Below are 22,450 nucleotides of genomic sequence, written 5' to 3'. Positions count from 1 at the left end.
CCTTATTATAATACTTTTTTTATAATAACTTTTTTTATAATAAATCCTCTGTAACATATATAATTTTTTTTGTTCATAGGTTACTTATAGTAGAAAAAAGTTTAGTATTATATAGTATAGATTCTAATCCTTCAAATAGTAATGAATTTTGCGTCGCTGGTCAATCTTACTGTGTCATGGCATACGATCGGCGAAAAGCTTCAAAACCGCTTTATAAACTATGGCCTAATTATGTAGTACGTCTTGTATTAAGTCTATTACTAAAAAAATTTATAATGAAAGCAATATAATTTGTTATTACATATTTGTTTACTTACATATATAATATAAATATTTTAGGAAAATGATAAACATGCATATGTAACATCTGCTATGTATAATTATAACGGAACAGAAATTCTTGCTTCATATAATAACAAGGATTTATTCCTATTTAATAGATTAATAACATCATTACATGGAGATTACGCCCATATGTATCAGAATGTGTATAGATCATCGAGTAGGTTATACATAAAATGCAATTACATTATTTCACAATTACATTATTTTTTTACTCACGATTACTATGAATCTTTTTAATTCTTAAACGTTTTTCTTTATGCGCGTTTAAAGAGAAAAAACTGGTATAATATGAAAAAACAAGATTCGATAATATGGTATACTTTTTATTTAATTTTTATGTATGTGTTGCTAATAAGAGATTTCTTTTAAAATATCTTTCTATAGAAGTATCTCTTTTAGAATTTGTTAGTATAGTTGAGAAAAGCGATGCTTTAAATAATTCTGATTTATTAATATTTAATTAATTACTCATGTCTTTTGTTGGTTGATTACAGTATATGAAGGTAATTTTTTCGGACCTAAAAGCGACTATGTTGTATCTGGATCCACTAATAATATATTTATTTGGGAAAAAAATTCGGCATCTGTCATACAATATATGACAGGAGATAGAGAATCCGTAAGTTTCTATTTCATAAATTTAATATAAATAATTTTTTCTTATTTTATTAGTATAAACAAAAAACTAGCGATTTTTTCTAAATTTATAGGTAACTTGCTTGGAGGGTCATCCGCATATTCCCATTCTTGCGACAAGCGGATATGATGACAACATTAAACTGTGGGTGCCTTCGAAAGGAGAACTTTCGGTAATGCGGTCATTAGGGAATGTATGTATGTAAAAATTATCTTTTTATATAATTTCTTCTATTTTTCTTGTTATTTTAAGTCTACATGTTATTTAAAGACAATGAAAATTTTTGATATCATTCTTGATGAAAGCAATACAATAGAATGCAGTAGACTAATTGCATTGATGAATGTGATTCATACGTTTCCTTTTTTTCACAAATCCCACGCAAGAAATAAGGAGGAAAATAACAATTTCTTCTTCTAATTATTTGACTGAGCTCTAAGGAGACATTATCTGCCAGAGAGAGAGGAGGGGGGGGGAGGGAGGAGGAAGGAGGGAGAGAGAGAGATGAAATTGACTATACACACACTATTATATTTCTTCTAGCATTTTTGTGCGGACCCACACGAATCAAGTTCAAATCGAGACGAAGATGGTACTAACGACATCTATATCGATGATGATAGTAGTAATTCTAGTAGCTCCACATCGGACAACTCTATCGAGGATTTATCCGAATACGGCGACGTTGAAAGAATACAGTGTTTTTTATCTTAAAATTGTTGCTTAAATTAACGCGATTTAATATTGCTATGAGAGTTACATGTATAATGTACGAAATGTATCTTTTTATATTAAAAAGGATAAATGGCAAATATAAATGCAGAGTGATAATTGATGCACAATTAAAATTGTAACTAATTAATTAGAAATAGAAACATAAATCATTTAATAATAGATATATATTCGTACATTATTTATCATGCTTTATTCCTGTGTTCCATTTTTTGTCTATTAATGTTTATAATTAATGTCGTAAGTCTATAACTTATTGCATTTTTTTATATTAATCGTTTCACAATTATAATAAATTTTACTGTATAACTTCATGTAGTGAAATGTATATAATAATATCACCGCAACGTATCGAAGATGCTTTGCATTCTAGTTATAATTGATCTTTTATATCGACTGAAAATAATCAGTACATATATTTTGAGTTATAATTAGTTGGTTTACTGTATTATTATTTTTTAATGCGTTGAACAAAATAAAATTAATTAATAAAGAATAAGCGAAAGAAGAGAAATAGAGAGAGGAACATATAAGTATAATATTTAAAAAATGATAAAACAATAGCGATTTTTATAATAATCAAGGACTTTTTGTCGTTTGAAATGGCATTATATTATTAAAATTTAGAAGTGAAATAAATTTCGTGACGAAACTTCTCAAACCTACTCGCATCTAACACTCGCACCTATATATATATTTTTTTAATATATACATTTTCAACATCGCGATTTAGCACGGACTCGCACCATATTTATTTTCATCGCGATTTTATCGTCAGTGCGTGGCTATGTAGTATCCCTAAGCCCATTCTACAATGGACAGTAGCAGTAATGGATTAAGGAGTAGGCGTAGAAATCAACCAATCATAGTCGAATGTGAGAAAGATAATTAACTATGATTAGTCGATTTATACGCCTACTCTTTAATTCACTATTGCTACTGCCATTGTAGAATGGGCTTTACGTATGCGTAGTTTATCATGTTGACAATATATCAGGTTTCTTAACCTCAATGACAAACTTAAAACTTCTACTAACTTCTACGATTAATATTTCGTTCCGCGAGGAAGAGCGATGTTCTTTTGTCCGTCATATTTCTTCGCTTCAGACAAAAATGCGTTGAATAAATGTAATTTCTTCAATTTTTGAATTAATTAAACTGAATAATTATTCGAATTCTGATGGATTACTTAAAAAAACCGGTATTTGTGGTGGGAGAAATAAACGAAGATATTAATCTATCATTGCCACCTTCTTCCGGAGAAGAGTACATCAAACGAGTGGTGTAAGTTGGCATTTTTTTCTCAGCTACTTTTTTTTTCATTTTCTTGAATTTTATAATTTAAAGCACATGCATATCATGTTCTGTTTTATTGCAGAATAGAAGCCAGACAATGCGCGGATGTAGTGGTGGCTAATTTAGATCCCTCATGTGTGAAGGAGCCTACAAAAGCCTATGTGGAGACTGTAAGTTAATTCCTGTAAATTGCCATAAATCTTGCAATCATGGAATGAATATGACTATAAAAGTTAGCAGGATGCGTTCAAGCACCAGCAAGCCTCAAGCCAACTGTGGAATGGCAACAATATCAGGTTGCAGACTTTTCCAAGTTAAGATTATATGTCAGCCAATTGAAAGATGAGATACTAATAGGCAAGCGCAAGTGGAAACCACCTGACATTCATTTGGTATATACAAGTCTTATAAAATCTTATCTAAAACTTGAGGAAATTATGAGTTATATTAGTTCTTCTTCGCTATTGCAGCCAGACATAGATGATCAGAATGCTTGGATCAGCTTCTGTTTAAATGGCGAAGAAAAAATCGAACCAACTCTGAATACTTTGTTTTGCTTTAGTCAGTCTGATGTAGAACAGGTACTAGAATATCTGGTACAATTTGTGGAAACTGAAAGAAAAGTTGAATACAAAATAGGCCAATGGATCTATACGTTACTTGTGATTTTGGAGCAACCATTGCAGCCTGATACTTGTTCCTGCCTGCGCTCATTGGCTCGAGCATGTTCCGTCATTCGTGCCGATATTGTAATATTCATTATTTGATTAAGCTAATTCAGTATCATAACATCTTATAATTAATTATCAACGCTTTGTGTCATACTATCCTTCACGTTTAATGGAAGATAGAATGACACAAATAGCATCTCCCCAAATCCAGCCTAAATTAACCAATATCGTTCTGTACCTCAGAAAACGAAAAGAGAAAAAGATCAATAAGTTTAATTGATTGCTTTTCGATTCATACAATACTCATTTCTCAAAAAGAGCAATTATGTAAAAATTTCAAGATTGAATATCTCGATAAGCTATGAAAGATATGCCTTTTAAGAAAAGAAAAAATTCAAATATTTTTTTCTTAATGTTAATTATGTCATTTATTTAATATAAAAAAATTTATTATAAAAATATAATACTTATATATAGTTATATTTGATCCTAAAGGCATAGAGAAAGTATGATTCAATGTTTCTTTTTTAAGAATCACAAATGCTATATAATAAAAACAGAACATATTGATTCTTTAGGTTCTAAAGCATCAATTTGTAAATTTTACAAAGAAAAGTTCAGTTAGAATTTATTGTTAGCAGGTGATCTAAAAAAGGAGGAAAGAAAAAGGAACAAAAAGGAAACACTGAATTTCTATTAACAAAACATTTTTATTGCATATAACTTCCTGTTTCCTCTACTTACGCTGTTGCTATGTCATTCCCGATATTAGAAAAAGGTTCAGGCGATAATAAAAACTCGCGTTTGTCGGGTTACAAAAGATTGAGAAAATAAGAGACTGAACTTTTCTTCTATGCCTAAACTAACTCGTGGTCTTGTTAATATCTACAAAAGTTCACGTCAGAATTTACTAACGCTATCTTTACGATCTCGCTATTTCTTTTTTGTGTTTTTTTTTAGAGAGAATTGGACGCGCAGGAGTTGGGAGCGCTGAACTTATTCATCTGTCTAGTAGCGAGATACTTTCGTCAATTAGACTTGGCAGATCCTTAACAATTTCCTATTGTGCATACAATTATTTATGACGCGACATGATATATGTCTGTGTACATACAGAGATTTTTAATAAACTTCACATAAGATTATCCTTAGATTCCAAACGTAGTAAATAGTACATTAAGTTTCAAGTCTTGCTTAGTCAGTATGATCGCGCTTTAAATTACAATACACAATACCAATTATTAAAGGACTCGATATATAAGGCAATGCTTCAATTAAATAAACTCGTATTACAATAATCAATTGGTAAGCGAAAATTGGATAATCTTGAATAATCCTTAAGCTACGTTCTCTTGGTCCTGGAGTAACGCAGTGGCTAGTCTCTCTAGATCATCATAACTAAGATTATTCACTTTATTTTTCAAGTCCTTTATCAACTCATTGACTATGGACTCTGTCTCGGATACTGTATAATAATGCCTAAGTACCCGTGAGACCTCTTCTCTCAGCAGATGGATACCGGCTTTCTGTTGGGGCAAAGATCTCGCTTCGCTGGAGCCTTCCTCTGCTTTCTTGATCACCAAAAGATTTAACTTACTGCCATCTTTGATTCCCGGATAAAAACTTAGCGGATTTTCATCTGAAGATTAAATAAAATATTTGTAACAAGAAATCATTACGATATACAATGCTAAATGAAAAATATTTTCCATTTAGTGACACGAGTCTGTATAAACATCATTCTATTTTTCTTAATATTTCTTGATGAGAAACAAATAAAGAATATTTGTGCCATCACATGAAAAGCTCCTAAGACGAGTATTCTTACCCGCTAAAGTCTTGCCAGTGAGTAATAATCTTTGCTGTGGTACATCGATGCCCAAGAGATCGCTTACTTTGTGCTTTAACTCCAACACTGTCTCTGACGGCAATATCTAAAATCATACGACACAATATAATGACATGAGAGTAATTTCTACGAAAACATTCTTGAGATGTTTGGAGAAAAAAAAAATTGTTGACGTCAGAAGGATGCTCGTTTGAAAGGCGGATTGTAACCTTAATTTTTCGCTTTAATAGACGTTCGAGCGCGTAAATTCATTTAAGGTAACGACAATCCTTATCTGGGCTCCGTGATTTTTAGTATTGGTCTGCGATAGAATTCAGATCACGAGAGGAAGTCGCGGATACTTTCGCGAGAAAATGAGGGAGCGGCGCGACAGCCATGCCGTACTCACGTCAACGACGCACTCTTTCCCTTGCAGCTTCTTCACGATCACTTTCATGATGAGCGGCCGATGAGGATCGTGGAGACGAAATTGTTTGATCGTGAGACGCACAAACGCGTGTGAGGCACGCAGCCAGGCGAGATCAGGTTTCTTGAAATAGTGGTGTCTCTGACTGGACCGACAAAAGCTGGCGCATCTTATGTGCCAGAGAGGTTATATTTTGCGTTCGCACGATTCACGACACAGCGTCATCAGCGTCATCGACTGCTCACTCCTGTTCTTTTTCTTCTCCCTCGGGATTCTCGGGAATAGCGACACACGAGGATATCGATATACTGATCTGCTTGTCCGAGCAGGTATCGATAGTAACAGCGATGCCTCGTAACAATTCCTCCAATCGTCAGAGCACTTCACGCAATTATAGAGTAGGTGAACGTACTTAGCACGGAATAGAATCAAAAATATAATGTGTTATTTGCTGGAAATATTCTACGTAGTTCGGGATTTGTTCAGATGGCGGCGCTACTGGAGTTTAGTGATGCCGTCTAAAATGCAGGCACGTTCCTCTGTTAAAAAGCTATGGTTGTCTGTTAATTAACCTAACCTAATTTGGCCGACCCGGTTACGGTTACAAAGCTTATAAAGCGAGATAGATTAGAATGCGGTGATACGTATCCATATGTTTGAAAATACAATCTCTACATTGAAAAATGTGCACTTTGCGATTGAAGATTGTACAATAACATTGATTGTATAATCTCTGTCTAATTAAAATCTCGTGTTCCTAGATAATACTCTCTTTTGAATTTCTCCAAATGTTCCAAAAATTTAACCTTCAAAATTGTGGCCTGAAAAAATAAATATGTCAAAATGTTTAATTAAAAGGAACGAGAGATTCGATCAGCAAAGAGATTATAATTTAACACGAATTACTTGTATGAATATTTTTTCATGATTTTTCATTACTTAATATAATAATATTTAAATACTTATATAATATTTAAATATTTATAGCCCGCAAAAATTGACGTGTACCATGGGGGAGATAAACGTGTCTTTTCAAATTGACACTGACAATCGCGAAAATTTCTCGTCTACCATTTCGTTCCATACTTTTAAGAAGCAAAGAGACGCTTTTTATGATATACTTAGAATTTGGGAGGAAAATCATTTGGTGCCAGGATGGGTGTTTCAAATTGCACTTGGTGGCAAGATAAGAAGCATGTTGGCGATGCACAATGACTGTAGTAACTATTATCACATTGCTAGGTTATTTAAATCGCAATTGTTAATATCATGTATACAGAATAGACATCAGGTAAGCCCAAGACTATTAAACATGCTTTATTATATCATTATGAAAAGAATTTCTTAATAACGAAGCAATCGTGTTATTATCAATTGTAGGATGATGTAGTGGATGACGAGAGCTTGAATTTCTTGAAAGCTTTAAAACATGTTAATCCTGAAAAATTGACGCAACTCAGTAAGAGATTTGTGACTCCTTTACCATCGCAGAGTCAAAGTGTTGGTCCTTCATTTCCTGGCATGCAGGAATTTTTTAAAGATTTTATATTGCATGCATTTAATCCAATATTTTATACACATTTGGAGAATTGTTTTGTACATGAAATAATGGAATTGAATGATACTCAGTTTGCTAATAGTGAAATAGAAGACTCAGGTATAGTTTTTATTATTTTAATGATTTCATGACTGTTTATATTCTATTTAAATTTTAGGAAAATACTTTTTTTTCTGGATTTTTCATTTTGCAGAAACAATGGTTGATGATCAAACGCAACAGAATTTTATTACTTGTTTAGCCAGCTTGAGGCTTCTTGCGAAAGTATTAGGCCTTTTAATATCATTGCCATATAGGTCTGAATCAAATACTACTAAAGAGATTATAATGACACAAATAGAGATAAGAAGTAAGGTATGTGACATAAAAATTCAAATGTTAAAAGTTACTTGTCAAATTCTTTTAAATCTTTTCAATTGTTTTATTATAGGTATTACCATCATTAAATTTACAAGCTTGTCTTCAGAACGCCATAATCGAGGGCAAACTGTCACTAACGATCCCTTGGATAATTAAATATCTAGCTATGATGGATATTGTATCGCTTCGGCTGCCATATTATAAGCAGATCTTGGAACTATTGTATTATATTTATCATGCTATAAATCAGACCGATCTTACTGCCCCTGATTGTCTTATTTCTCAACAATCGGCTGTGCTGCTCAAATCCAGCCTATGTTGGTTGTTTGAGCTATCAAACTTTCCCAGAGATTTCTATATTGTTTGGCAAAAGACTTGTAAAATCAAGGAACTAAAGAGTCTCAAACAGATGGAAAAATTTTTCGAAAAGAAAAAAAATTCACATTCCGTCGATTGTGTGATTCCTGTTAAAAGTAGTCTCGATAAATTAGATATAATTACTGATCGAACGATGCGTATGTGCTGTTCGCGAATGGAATCGACATTCTCTTTGTTTCACGGAAACGGAACGAATTTGAATATCAATTCTAATAAACATATTACACCTGTTACTAGTCAACTACGTAGATTAGGAGGCACTACTCGTGCAAAACACTTGGAGGTATTTTTTTATTCAATATTCATATATTTATTCATATATTTATTCATATATTTATATTTTTAATATTGCTTTATGTTACTATATACTTAATAAATTTTTGTTATGGCAGTTACAATTGGAGGAAGCCTTTTTCCATGGTCAACCAGCTTCTACTCGGAAGACTGTTGATTTTGTTTCCGAAAGAGTCGCGTCAACTTGTGTGAAGCATATGTGTAATACTTTATTGACTTCATCGCGAGAAGCAAACTTAAATTCTTTCAGAAAAATTCTGAAACACAAGCATATTGAGAAAGACTCCGATGAACAGAGTGAACTGTCAAAAAATTACTTCAACGAATTTAAGGTAATATCTTGCGATTGTAAAGAAAATTTTATGTTACATGAAAAATTTGGTGTTTAGGTTTTACTTGCGAGCGACATGAATACATTGGCCAACAACGCGTCGAGAGAATTGAAGGATCAATGTGAGAAAACAATTCCAGCAATTTGCGAAACGCGAGTCGCGGCATCGATAGAATCTTTATTAGCAGAAGATTCTTTAACGGCAGTCAAGGAAATGTGCATCAAGATTGCGACTAGAATAGCGATGGAACGAATAAATCAGTGGATTCAGTCGCATATTGCTGGCGATTCCTTGTTTATAAAGGATATGGAACTTGAGATTAACAGGTTCTTTCGAAACAATAGTCCTGTGCATTCCAAACAGGAAAAATATCACAATATGGATGCTCCTAATCCTACTACTATGATGGACGAACTTCGAGTAAGAATATAATAACATAAACTTGATAAATTAATAACTTGATAAATAAAGAATTTAATAATTTAATAATTAAAATTCGGATATATTGACGCGTTAGATGTATAATTTTTAAAACAAAAATATTAATTTTTATTGTTTCTAAAATTAATGACTTTAAACTATTAATATTTAGATATAAATTTCTATTTGTTTTTTTGTTTAGGGATTAATATGGCATATGTTGGATAATAATGGTATAGATTTGACTATTTCGTCTGTATTGAGTACTTTAGATAAACTGTATCAATCATTCAATCAAAGAGATGATTTATTACCAGGACCACAGAAAGTTTTGTGTTATCTCAGTATAGATTTTGCGCTATTTTTAGGTATGTTTAATAATACTGAAATCTCAAGAGTGTGATAAAATTATAATTATATTTTACATTTTTAGTGGCATATAGAATGGATCTCTTTACACGAGAAGTCCAGGACAAATTGATTAAAGTATGGTTGTCGAACAATTTAAGAAATGACGAAGATGATTCGCCTATGCGTAGAATACTGTGTTCTAGAAATATTATGTTATTAATGCAACCACAAAACGACGCTTTGTGGCCAATTTTTGGCAAATTTCTAAAAAGATTATTAGAAACAAAGATACTTGATGGAGATAGTCTTAGCGATCAATGTGTAGCTTTATTTAGACAAGACTGGCCTGTGGTAAGTTTAAATGCGATATAATTCGAATTATTTGAGATAAAATAATGGAACTAAAAAATATTTATGTATTGCTTTCTGTAATTTTAATATTAAAAAAAATAATATAAAATTAAAAGATTTTTTTAATAATAAAAAAGTTAATTAATGATAAAAAAGTAAAGATAAAAAATAAGAATATGTAGTATATACCTGTAATTGGACGGAATATTTTCACAAAGTATTTTCAGTGACCTTTAGTATCGAGTTGCTTTATTCCTGATTGATCGTATATCTATTGTTAACATCGATTTTATTATCCACAGCCTTTGTTAAAACTTTTATCGAAGTGCCTGTCCGAGGCTATTGAGGGTTACAAAGCCAATGACGAAGCGACAGAGAAAGTCAAGTACCTCCTTGGTTGGATAGCTGAAACATATCACGAGATCGAATTTTGCGACGATGATGAACTATAGACTGACGTAGTTAACGTAGGTATAGTTAATGATACTGCGATAATTGGAAAGTATGACTTTGTTGAGATGAATTTCTGTAAATATAATTACTATCTTATGTATATATAATATATAAATATATTTGTGTATATTGTTGTATATTACAAATATGAAACATTTTTGTTTTGTAAATGTACACATAACGAAAATGCATACGTATGATTCGTTTCGGATATGTATATGAACAAATATTTTATGAGTAGGAAAATAAATTTTAACTTTTTGTATATGACGATAATTGAAAAAAATACACTATATATATATTTTATAATCGACGTTCACATAACATTTCTTCATGTTTCCGTATTTCCTATATTTTCATTTGTATGTTTATGCATCAAAATAGCTTATCGAGATGCAGGGCATGGTCTTTTCAAGATACCTCGAGGGCACTCCTTGCTATGCGATTGTAACCCTCTTTTGTCCTTCACAAATTAGATTATCCACTTTACTCCGTTCCCGCAACTCCGAATGCCGGACTATTGCTCCATCCCATACAATGAAATCAGATTATCGTACCTTCAGACTCGGCAGCACTTGTGTAATGAGATACACGTTACCGAAGTCACGCTCTGCTGTCAAATATACGTAAGTAAATTATTGGAAAGTTATTGGAAAGTTAACTTGAATCTTTATTTTTTCTGCGTGAATCATATTGTTTTAAAGAAAATATTAACATATTAAAATATTAAAATATTAACAACTAATTAATATTAATCTTAAGCGAGGCAATTTGGAGTTCTATCATTTAAATTGATGAATTTTCGCTGAGTGGATCTTTCTCCTGTCTACTTATAAATAAACAAATTGATCCACCGCGTTTCATCAATTAATATGTACTTGACTTTAAGATATGATAATAGCTTTTTAAAAAATCATGTTTTGACACGCGTTATAGCTTGGAATCTTTAAATTCTCTCTTCGCATCTTTAAATTCTCAAGGGTGCTTTTCTATTTTGGTGAGGTAATACAATGCGCACCGTTATTGTTGTCAGGCTCACGCTGCTACAGCTGGAGTATCAAAATTGACTATAAATCTTGTAGAGTTCGAGTATTATTAATGTGAGACCCTTTATACAACTAAGATTAATGATTATTTTATTCTAGTATAGACGTTATTAATAAATTATTATGTTGTAGAAAAATCAGAACATGAATAATTTATTTATACAATATAGTAATTTATAATTGTTTATCTAAATGACGTAAAAATTGTTTTAATGCCAATGCTAATTGGCATTGAAACTAGTATCTAATTCCTATTTGCGCAAAGGATGGATATCAAGGAATCGATAGTTTTCAAAGACCCATCTTTTTGAACGATTCTGATACAGCCAAGCATATTGTCCTAACAGAACGAGAATGGTCCTTTTGTTCTTTCGAAATTAGGTCATTCATTACCATAACTCTCAATGATTGTCCACTTCGTCCGATGACGGTATCTTGGTTCGTTGCTTACGAGTGAGTGATCGAAAATTTTCCGTTCTCGTGAATGACAGGCAGACATTTCCTTCCGTAATTCGTTAACGATCTATTGATTTATTGAATTAAACTCGCGCTAAAAAAAGAATGACACTAATATTAGTAATCGTATTACTAAAAAGATAAATCTATTTAATCTCATAGAATATTTTTTTCGTAGAATTTCATTCAATGAATACGTACATCATATTTGATTGCTTAAATATAATCAATGATTCTTAATTTTATTATACTGGGTAATTATTTTTAAAAATTTATTTTAAAAATAACACGAACACGTTATTTATTTATCTATTAATTTTTTATAATCATTCATTTTATTAAAAAATAATATTATGTGTACAATATATTTTAACAAAGTATTAGTTCTATTCTTTATTTTCAAATCATTAAAAATATCTTCAGTGTTATTGGTTTTAAAGATCAATTAGTATGAAATTGCGTCGTGAAATTCCATTTAAATTAATATGAAATTTTGAGAAGGAATACTTATGATTTTCATTTGCAACATGTTGTTGATGAGTTATTTTGCATGCAAGAAATATTGTTATTGCCACATTGCGCCATGTGGTGTTCAGAAACTCTTCGTGCCATAAATCCACGCGCGATATAATTTTACGTGATTTTTCGAGCATGGAAACGCGACCTGTTTTGAACACATCCGTTTGTTTTTCTCTTTTTCATTCACCGTAACTGCAATACGAGATCTGTCACAAATCCGATATGACGAAAATATTCAATCCGATTGTGAAGGCAAACCCGGATATGTTCAAGAACTTATAAAAAAATATTGCCAAAATATTTTGTATATTATACCATTTAAATTTTTCTTGAGCAAGCAAGATGAAGTTTTAATGACATCTTATTAACGTCAAAGATATGATTAAGACGTTATTTTGATACTAGAGTTTATAATAAAACTTTTTAAATTTATAAGAGTCTTAATAAGACTTTTTAAATACAAATTTTCTTTATAAGAATACTTTTTGCATTTACTGTATTTTTGCAAGTTAATACAATTAAGTTAAAAAGATATATTTCTATATAAAGTTTCTATCAACATATTCAATATGTTTTTGGTGGGGGATTTAAAATCTGAACTCAATTACAATGAAGAAATCAATTAAAAACAATGAAAAAATCGTTGTTGATTTGGGTAGCGTGGATTAATGAAAGAAATAATCTCTAGATGTGTCTTCGTAATGTTTTTGTAAGCGCACTACTTAATACATTTCTTGAAATAATTCAATTCAATCGTCGCGAGAGAAATGAGTAATTTTCAAGACAAGCGCGGTAGACATAATCGAGCGGAATTTCTCGGTTCCCCTAGAGATTGGGCAAACTTCATGCCGTACGACGCGTGTACATGCGCGGCGCAGTTCCGCGCGCGCGTTCGCGGAGCGCGAACGAGTTCCTCGTTCCTCGCAGTCGTGATCCGCGGTCCGTCGCGTTCGCATTCGTGTCCGGGTTTCCCGTCCGCGTTCTATCGGACGATGGTACGACTGATCCCGGTTGATTTACCCGCGAATTAATCCGTCCTCCGGTTTTTATTTCACTTGTCGTCGTATCGCGGTGCTGTTGAGTTAAGATAGCTGCCGATCAACGCCATTTCTCGAGGCGCGATTCCGATTTACAGGAAAAACAGACCGCTTTCGACAGGTGATGAATAACTGATAAACGAAGATAAGAATCGGGAATCTTGATGATTGCTGGAGGACGATAATGGAAGACACGGTAAAAATTTCATTGCATCTTTTTCCGCGCGATTTATTGACGTAAAAATAAAATTGAATACATTAATTAGCTTGAATGTAGCCGCATTTAACAATAAACCCCGTGCATTAATGTGAATTTATCTTTCGTTAGCGAACATTCGATCTCGAACGAGAAATACGAAAATCTCTCATCAAGTCCTTCGAATATCTCAATAGATCTTATTAAGATCTCATTCGCTTTATTTGCCGGAATCGATACTTCGGTAATTTGAATTTGATCGTAACGAAAATAACTCCTCTACCTGAGATGCGTTCCAAAACATAACTATATATAATTTCACAACGTTCTCTCCGAGGAAAATTTTACTCGAAATATATAGTACACATAACGTACACTACATTAAATCGAGTAAAATTTTTCTCAGAAAGGACGTTCTGGAATGTAGTCTCTCTGGTAGTAGGGAGATGAACTTAATTACGTTTTAGAACACGTACTCTTATTGAACGATATATCGCAATCTGTTATTCTTACGAACTCGATCGACGCCATATTAGATAAAATTATAAAGTTAAAGCGCTAAAGCGATCCGTGTTTTTTTTATCAACTTAATCATTTTGCGAAATCTTTGCAGATATGACCGACGACATGTATCGGAACTAATTGTTGGCGTAAGGAACGTCGCGACTCTCGGAGGCAGAAGCGCGAAAGAAACGCAATGAATTCGAATGCGCAGCAGAACGTCGGTTGTATCAAGGAGTGATAACGATCAGGGTGCATTTCCCGTTCGACGTGCCGGCCGGTGTCGGTCTCGCCGGAACACGCGAAGCGGCCGTTTCGCGCCATCACGTGGCTCTTGCCGCTCGTCACATGGATCGTCACTGCGAAACATGAACGACGGAGTTGTCTGTTGATCCGTTGATCCTGCCATTTTGTCGACGCGTCTCTGCCAAGAGTGCGAAGTAAGTCCGACTCATCTGGAAAAAACGCTGGATCATTCTTGTTTTAAGATCGTCTTAAGTAATAAACAATAAAAATTAATTTTGTGAGAAAATACACATTAAGCATTTTTACATCTTTATAATTTTACTCGTGCATGTAGTCGTTTCAAATATTTTTATCTTAAGTACTGTTTTAAGATAAATATATATTTATGCTAATTCAGCTCATGATATCTTAAGACGGTCCTAATTAAAAAAATGGGCTACGAAAATGCAGATTTATAATCTTAGTTTTCATTTGAACATTCTGAGGAAAATAAAAATCGGCAGAATCGACTTATTTTTAATTTTCGCTCCACAAACGCTCCAAACTTTAATCATAAATCGGAGTGTAAATCAAATGTAAGTACTCGATTACAATACATGGAGTAAGTCTGGTGTAAGAAATAAAAGTATACAATTGTAATAATTTTTATTTTATTTATAGCTAACAATCTTACTGCGCGAGTTGAGCGTAAGGGATGAAATAAGAAATAAAACTAATTTATTTCGCTTACGCCAATACTTTTATAGCCTCCTTACACAGAAAGTACATTAGGTTACTTTCTTATATCAAACTTATATGTGTATACTCCATATTGTAGACGACCATTAAAGAAAAAATAACAGAAACGTAAGCTTTTAGGAGACGAAAATTGAGACAAAAAGTAAAAGTTGTCTCAACTTTGCTAGAAGCTTTGTTTACGGTCCTCTTCCTTTATATTCGATGTGTGATACTTTATGTATTTATGTGTGTTTTGACTTACTCTAATATTTATTTACGCCAGAACATCGATCGTTGAATGCTGATCTTTACGTTGTGTAAAAAGATATAAAACCAAAATATGTATGAAGTGAATAATGATATAAAGTACTCATTGATAGACATGTATAACATGTAATACAAATATATATATATATATATATATATATATATTGCAATCAATTACTTTTAGAGTTGCAACGAGGAAAATCGAATAGAATGTTTATAGAAAATCATATGCTCTTATATTAAAGTAAAAGTTTTACCGGCATTTAATGGTATTTAAAATACAAACGTTGGAAATTAATACATTTTTATATTCGCTTTGAAATAATGTTTTAATGGCAGACGTATCTCATAAAATATTTTCGTATATTCGAAATGTTACATTAAAATTTTGTTACAGCAAATAACTTTTGATATATTAATAACGGTTGATATATTAATAATTATAATACAGTAATAACTATACTTACAATATTTTTGGTTAAAGTTTAAGCAATTTCTTTTAAAATGAGCTTTTTTGATCGTAATATTTACTGAAAATATAATTTTTCAATACACATATCGGAACATTGTATATCTGGACATAAAAAGACAGTCATGTCTGTTTGTTGTAAGGCCGAATTACTTGTAAATCTTCCAATAAATCGGTACCAGTCATCAATTGGCCGCAATTTGCGCAAGATTACAGATACTGTGAATGTCCAAAAATATCGCAGAAAGTTTTTAGGACGAACATAGTGAAGCTTAGAACAAAATAAAATGATGAATGGATACTAACTTGCACGAATGTTCATCGGATGGAGCTTGAAAACAGTTGCTCAATATTATCTATCACGTATTTTGTATTTTGGTTGAGCGATTGATAACCAATATCGTTATCGATCGATATGCAAAACTATCATCGAATGCCATTAAACATTATTACGTAGCGCGCAGTTGTCAACTAGTGCTGATTGGAATAGTTAACGTGACATGTCCCATTTCGCACTTCCAGTCGGTTGCACGTAGATCGCATTCATCATTGCAATATATATGACATTTGATGGCTTCCGAAATGCTATATTTCATTCCCCTCCAACACTATTCCCATAATACTATTCTACTATTAATAAACGAAAATAAAATTATCAAATAAATACAAATTATATTTTTCTTTAATATAATGGAATTTAATCAGTTTTAATTTTTCAATCAAAAAGAATTCTCGCTATATAAATCCGAAGAATAGAAAGAAGAAGGAAAACTTGGAATAAAATTTTATAAAGGAAAATATTATGCAAATATTAATTATACACACAGATGACTATGTGCAAAAGTGAATTTCGTACAAACGAGAGAAGCATGGCTTTCGTATGCTTTTACATGGTGAATGTCGGATAAAGGCTAGAAACCCTTTTCACCGTTGTACACCGTTGCAATGTCACACAGCTTGCTTTCCTAGAAGAAGGTGTCGTGAAAGTTCTCGAGATGGATGATGAATTGTGTGTTATTGCGTGAAAAGTATTGTCGTGAAGAAATAAAAGTCATGTTACTTGCAAAGCTTCTCACCTTTCACCCAGTTAGAGTATGAAGTGACAAGCATGGAGGATATGATTTTAACAAAAACAATAAACAAAAAGTTTTGTAAATATTTTTATTAAAATAACATAATTATTTACTTTAACAAATAACATTTTTTGATATTTGTAAGAGTGTGTTGATTTTATATTAATAATTTAATAATTTAATTAAGTCGATTTTATATCAATAATTTAATAATTTAACTAAATTAATGAATTATGTTAGTCAGTATAACATCAATACTTATTTAATAATAAATGTGCCACAGTATTGTTAATTTGCTACTGGTATATGCAGGTTATAAGGAAAAGAAACATTTATAATGAATCTAGGTGATGGCTAAATAAAAAACACGTATAAAAAGTACATAAAAACACGTTTACATTGTGTTCGTGCAAAATTTAAATTATTAATTGAAGGTTTTAAAATGATTGATTCAATTAAAACTTCGTGATTGAACTAACAACTTGGAAATTAGCATACGTATTATTATTAATTTAAAAATCTCGTTTGCTGACCAGTTCATGAGAAAGATTGATCGATTTGCCGTGACGTGGAAAACTTTTGCTCATACATTGTTACCTGAAGTTGACAATGCAAATGTTGTGCTCACAATTAACAAGTTAATTATATTTGATCGGCTAACATCGCCATTCAATATATCTTGTATACGATTTCACGGCACATCCATGTTTTCCACAATAAGGTTCACGCTCGCATAAATTATAAAATCATTTACGTCGAATTGAGATAATGAAATCCAATTTTGTTTACGTAAATGGATAAATAAATTTATCAAATACATACGCGAAAATTATACATACGCGAAAAACAGAAATATTTAATTAATTATCTGCATCAATTATGTATTGAATACACCATTTGATTATATCATTTTCAAAATAAAATACATAATATATGTATATTTGATTATCTTTTTTTGAATATTCAATTTAATTACGATGATATTCTTTGAAAAAAGATTTGCAAGTTCGTTAATGCGTGCTAGTGAAATAAATTGAAACAAGTCCGACAATTATTGGTTCGTATCGGATAAGTTGAGATCAAGATTTGCAGTTTTGATAAATAATTTGGAATTGTTGCACAGGAAAATAACAAAATAAGACAAACAACATCTCGGAAATAATTGATTTTACAATTTTAATCAAAATGTATGAGTTGAAAATAAGTTTAACACGCATTTGGCATATCAAAATTGTTGTTATTATTTTGCCAATGATATTTAAATAATTAAAACATATTTTGCGCTTGCTTTATTTCCTTTCATTTTCTTAAATACTAAAAAAATTCGTAGAGACAGATATAATTATGTTCTTTATATTTAAATATAATTGAAATCATATTAAGATTTGCATTATCTTTATGACAAGAAAATTAAATTATAGTATTATATAATATATGATATAAAGTGTCCTTGTTCTAGTAATGCTAGACCAAGATTTACTCAGGACCGAATCTCTGATATCATCCAGAGATATAGTAGTAACACGTGCAGCAGTCCGAATACATTACACAAAACTGTGTCCTCAGGTGCGGTAATCTCTGATATTCCTAATATTTTGAATCGTCAAAATCTGTGTCCCGAGAGTTGATAGTCTCTGTTGCTAATTAAAATTTACGACGATGAAAGCCAAAGCTATTGCGATAAACGTTTCTCCGGATCGCGGTAAACGTTTATTATTAATTTATATTCTTCCTTTAATTTCATCGGAATCGAGTAAATAGCGAAAATATTTGCGCTGTCGCATGCATTAATTAATTCCAGTTAATTAAATCTATTTCCCTATTTTTCATTATCTATCATTTTCCTTAATGAAGGATATGTGGTAATTAAAACTTCAAAACGGCAATGTCTCCACATTTTTCCCTTACATATATTAATTATCCTTTTCTTTCTAATTATCTTCATGTTTGCTTTTCATTTGTATTCGTTTGATAAATTGGATTTATTCTGTCGTAGATGCTGGTATAACGGCGACATGGAGACGCTCTACACCGGCGCGATTCATGGTTTTCCGCAACCCGGCGGAATAGCTAATGGCGTTTCCACGGGAATCGCAAGTTCCTTCGACCAAGACGGCGTGCTCAGCCTCATCGTCGTGCTCGGAGGAAGTCTGTCCCTGGTGGCCCTGGTGTTTGCGTTCATCACCTATAGGTAAGTTTAACTTTAAGCAGACAAAGCGTTTATTTAATATTTCGATATGGAATTTTCGGATACGAAAGCATTGAAAAACCGTGCTAAAGAATATGTTAATAACTGTGGAATAAAATGTTATGGTAATTAATAGAATAAGATATAAGATATAAGACAGAAGAATTAAATATTAGAATTGAATATTAATATTTAGAAAATTGCATTTTTATTTTTTTCTATCTCTCGAGATATAATTATCATGCGAGAAGTATTCTCTTATTTAATTATTTATTATTATCAGCAAAGAAAAAAGAACTTAACGAAACGATTAATTAATCTTCATGTTCTATCTTCTTTTTATTCTCTCTACGTTTTAAATTAATCGTTTATTACTTGTTATTTTGCAATTTTTGCATCGTTTCATTTGTATTCTAAGGATCTTGACGAAGAATTTAATCGGATTAATTTGTAACAGAATGAAAATAATGATATTGTATCACGTTTTCTTCTCTATGGATTTTATTAAAGACAAAATGGTTAACGATATTGCAAAAATTAAAAAAATTGCATGTCTGTTAATGGCACGTTTTTCATTTTGTGAGTTATTATTTCGCGTGCTGTATTTCTGAAAAATGTGCAGCAATTTAACTGAGAAATCGGTCAGAAAATTCGGCGATACGCCAGTCACGTTTACTTTATATCCTTTTATTTTCGGCACGTCGGCGATTTTGTTCGCAGTTCTTTATGGATCGCCGATTCCTTCGTCACAGAGCTAATCGGTGTACCTTTACGTTGAAAGACGATACCGCCGGAATACTAAACGACTTTACCACTTCGGCCTTCTTCCATGACCTCGTTCCTTCGATGAAGAGAAGTCCTTTTTTCCTGCGTTTTTCCAGCGATCTAATTTCTCAATATCATATATATTTTTAACGATCGTGCAACTTTAGAAATTTTATCCTGTCGATAATCACAAAATCGATGACTCGTGCCGTAAACGACATTTTGACCTTCATCTTCGAACGTGAATCATTGGCGAAGAAATGCTGCGAAGAGAATGACACACACAAAGGAAAATGAAGAAAGAGTGAGAGCGCGAGAGAGATAAAGTTTCACGATCGATCATGTCCCATTCCGGAAATTGCTGGGAAATGGGAAAGTGCAACCACGAAGTTTCCCTTCGCGCGATTCGATCGATCGAAGAAAGACCAGTAATCTTCGATATAGTAGGAAAGACTGGACAAAAGGTATCGTCGTAAATGGCGTCGATAAAACGCGCCGTTCTTCTGACGTTTTATCCCATTCTCCTACTCAATGTAAATCCTTCTCATATTTCGCTTCCAAGAGATTTCGATATATCAAGAAAATCGACGAAATTTCTTCGTAATGGAGATGATCACCGATATCAGAAAATATCCATAATATCGGTTCATATTTTTCTTTCGACATTTTCACATTTATAATAATAATAAATAATAGCAAAGATAACTTTCTTTACTTTTCTTAAGTTGTTAAATAAACGAAAAACGAAAATAAGTATGAATCCGTATGAGAATTTTACCAAGTTGATCTGGTTGAGTTCAACAGGTCTCCATACGTTTTTCTGCGGAATTTTAAACTTATAACGTTTTCTTGCTATATAAGTTTACTGAATTTCGATATTTTTAACGAGATGCATCTCTATATTTTTCATTAATTATTATTTTACTCTTGATTTTGTTGGCGTTATCATCAATTTAGTTTCATTATCAGTTTAGATAATATAAATTTATTACTTTAACATTGATGACTAATATTACTAGTTCCATTAAGTGTGCTAAGTGGATTTCTGTGTAGATATTTTTGAAAGTTAATTTTCAAGAGAGCTCACTTTTTTCTATTGTCCATAAAATTTTACATTTTGTAATTATATATCAAAGGAACTGAAGCATCATAAACACAATTTTTATGTTTATTTTTCATTAAAAGAGTTTCTTCTCAGATATTCTTTTATATACCAGCTTCACCACTGTTTCAGTAGTTAACTAAATTCGTGTGGAAAGAATAATTTCGTGTGTAAAATATTATATTTTTTTAAAGAAAAAGATAATGAAATCAGCGGGAAAGACGTCCGAGTTAGTTAGTATTAATTATAAGTTGAACGAATAATCCTCGTGTCTGTAATAATAATGAAACTTTCTCTGTCGTTTTCTCTTTCTTTGATTTTTCGTAATTCTATCTTTTCCCCCTTTTTCTCTGTATTTTCCAAAGAAAATCGCTCATTCAACAGTCACGTTCGTTTATTTACGTATATCCAACGATAGTTCAATATCGCGAATGAACTGTTAGCTTTTCATTACGAAGCGATGATACATATAACTATTTTCATTTCTTTATTGCTTATCTTTCTATTTCTTTATTATTCTTTCTATTTTATTACTACTTTGTTATTATTCAATTAATTTTTCTTTCTTTGTCGTCGAAAGAGGAATTCGTTTTACATTGCACTTCTTGCACATTACGTATGTTAATCATATTATCTTATGATTATTCTTATATGCATTTTAATATTTTTTTTAATTGCGGTTCTTTTGCGTGAAATATAAACTAAACAGTAATTTTTTAACACTTCTTTTTATTTACTTTTATTTTTCTAACAATAAATTAAATAATATTATAAATGGAATACTCGATCTTATTACAGTGATTCCATCGACATTTGATAAGAGAGTTTAATAATGTTTCTGGTAGATTTCTATATTACTCCGGTCGTAGTTATATTCAATTGATATTTAATCAAATTGATATTTGATCAATGATATTCATTATGTACGCAATATCACTCCTTGATACCACTCATTTATTTCAGCGATTGGTATCTGACAACTTCTGGAATTGACCTCTTTTGTAAAATGATTCTGTTTTGCATAATTTTCTTTTCGTTTCGTTCCATTTTATAGTATAATTACCGGATTATATACAAACGATATAAAAATTCGATTATTAAAATTGGAATTTAAACAGTTAATCTTCCATAAAAAAAAAGAAATTTTTGAAGAGATTAGATAAAAAATAAGCTATTTTCTTTCTGTATTTTTTAAACAGGAAAAAAACATTTTACAAATTTAGATAGTATAGTAATATTAAATTATTCTTTATAAACTGTTAAAAGATTAAATTAATTTAGATATAATAAATATAAAGAGATAAATGTGTCAATTAAATTGTAAATTTCATGTTTTATATATATATATATATATATATATATATATATATATATATATCTTCTTCTTACTAACTAATAATATAGTATAATAACTAGTACGAAGTATAATATGTAG

The 22,450-nt window shown here is 31.4% G+C and overlaps 5 protein-coding genes across 5 annotated transcripts in view; 4 read left to right on the top strand and 1 right to left on the bottom strand.

Moving 5' to 3' along the window:
* Positions 1-1,402, top strand: part of LOC105622804 (DDB1- and CUL4-associated factor 8) — a 4,390-nt gene extending 2,988 nt beyond the window's left edge. Inside the window, exons 5-9 of the mRNA XM_012204215.1 lie at positions 80-236; positions 340-502; positions 840-964; positions 1,056-1,181; positions 1,355-1,402. Coding sequence (XP_012059605.1) covers positions 80-236; positions 340-502; positions 840-964; positions 1,056-1,181; positions 1,355-1,402 — 619 coding nt within the window. The remainder of the gene's footprint in view (positions 1-79; positions 237-339; positions 503-839; positions 965-1,055; positions 1,182-1,354) is intronic.
* A 1,492-nt stretch (positions 1,403-2,894) lies between these two features.
* Positions 2,895-4,826, top strand: LOC105622769 (gem-associated protein 2). Its single transcript, XM_012204181.1, has 5 exons — positions 2,895-2,998; positions 3,093-3,180; positions 3,244-3,402; positions 3,481-3,759; positions 4,642-4,826. Exons 1-5 carry the CDS (start codon positions 2,895-2,897, stop codon positions 4,732-4,734), a joined length of 723 nt encoding a protein of 240 aa, XP_012059571.1. The 3' UTR covers positions 4,735-4,826.
* A 192-nt stretch (positions 4,827-5,018) lies between these two features.
* On the bottom strand, positions 5,019-5,966 carry LOC105622768 (ubiquitin-like protein 4A). Its single transcript, XM_012204180.1, has 3 exons — positions 5,919-5,966; positions 5,510-5,615; positions 5,019-5,320 (listed from the first exon to the last, which is right to left on the bottom strand). The coding sequence occupies exons 1-3, from the start codon at positions 5,964-5,966 to the stop codon at positions 5,019-5,021; spliced, it is 456 nt and encodes a 151-aa protein (XP_012059570.1).
* Positions 5,967-6,945: 979 nt separating this feature from the next.
* LOC105622767 (codanin-1) lies at positions 6,946-10,432 on the top strand. The gene is made up of 9 exons (XM_012204179.1): positions 6,946-7,227; positions 7,317-7,593; positions 7,688-7,848; positions 7,925-8,515; positions 8,625-8,858; positions 8,916-9,278; positions 9,481-9,646; positions 9,712-9,980; positions 10,283-10,432. The coding sequence occupies exons 1-9, from the start codon at positions 6,946-6,948 to the stop codon at positions 10,430-10,432; spliced, it is 2,493 nt and encodes an 830-aa protein (XP_012059569.1).
* Positions 10,433-18,975: 8,543 nt separating this feature from the next.
* Positions 18,976-22,450, top strand: part of LOC105622803 (cadherin EGF LAG seven-pass G-type receptor 1-like) — a 63,864-nt gene continuing 60,389 nt past the window's right edge. The window contains exon 1 of the mRNA XM_012204214.1: positions 18,976-19,151. Within this exon, the coding sequence (XP_012059604.1) occupies positions 18,976-19,151 (176 nt within the window). The remainder of the gene's footprint in view (positions 19,152-22,450) is intronic.

Source organism: Atta cephalotes (assembly GCF_000143395.1).
Source record: "Atta cephalotes unplaced genomic scaffold scaffold00048, whole genome shotgun sequence".
In the NCBI taxonomy this organism is placed as follows: domain Eukaryota; kingdom Metazoa; phylum Arthropoda; class Insecta; order Hymenoptera; family Formicidae; genus Atta; species Atta cephalotes.
The sequence above is the reverse complement of the archived record's forward strand: the minus strand, read 5'-3'. Positions and strand labels throughout refer to the sequence as shown.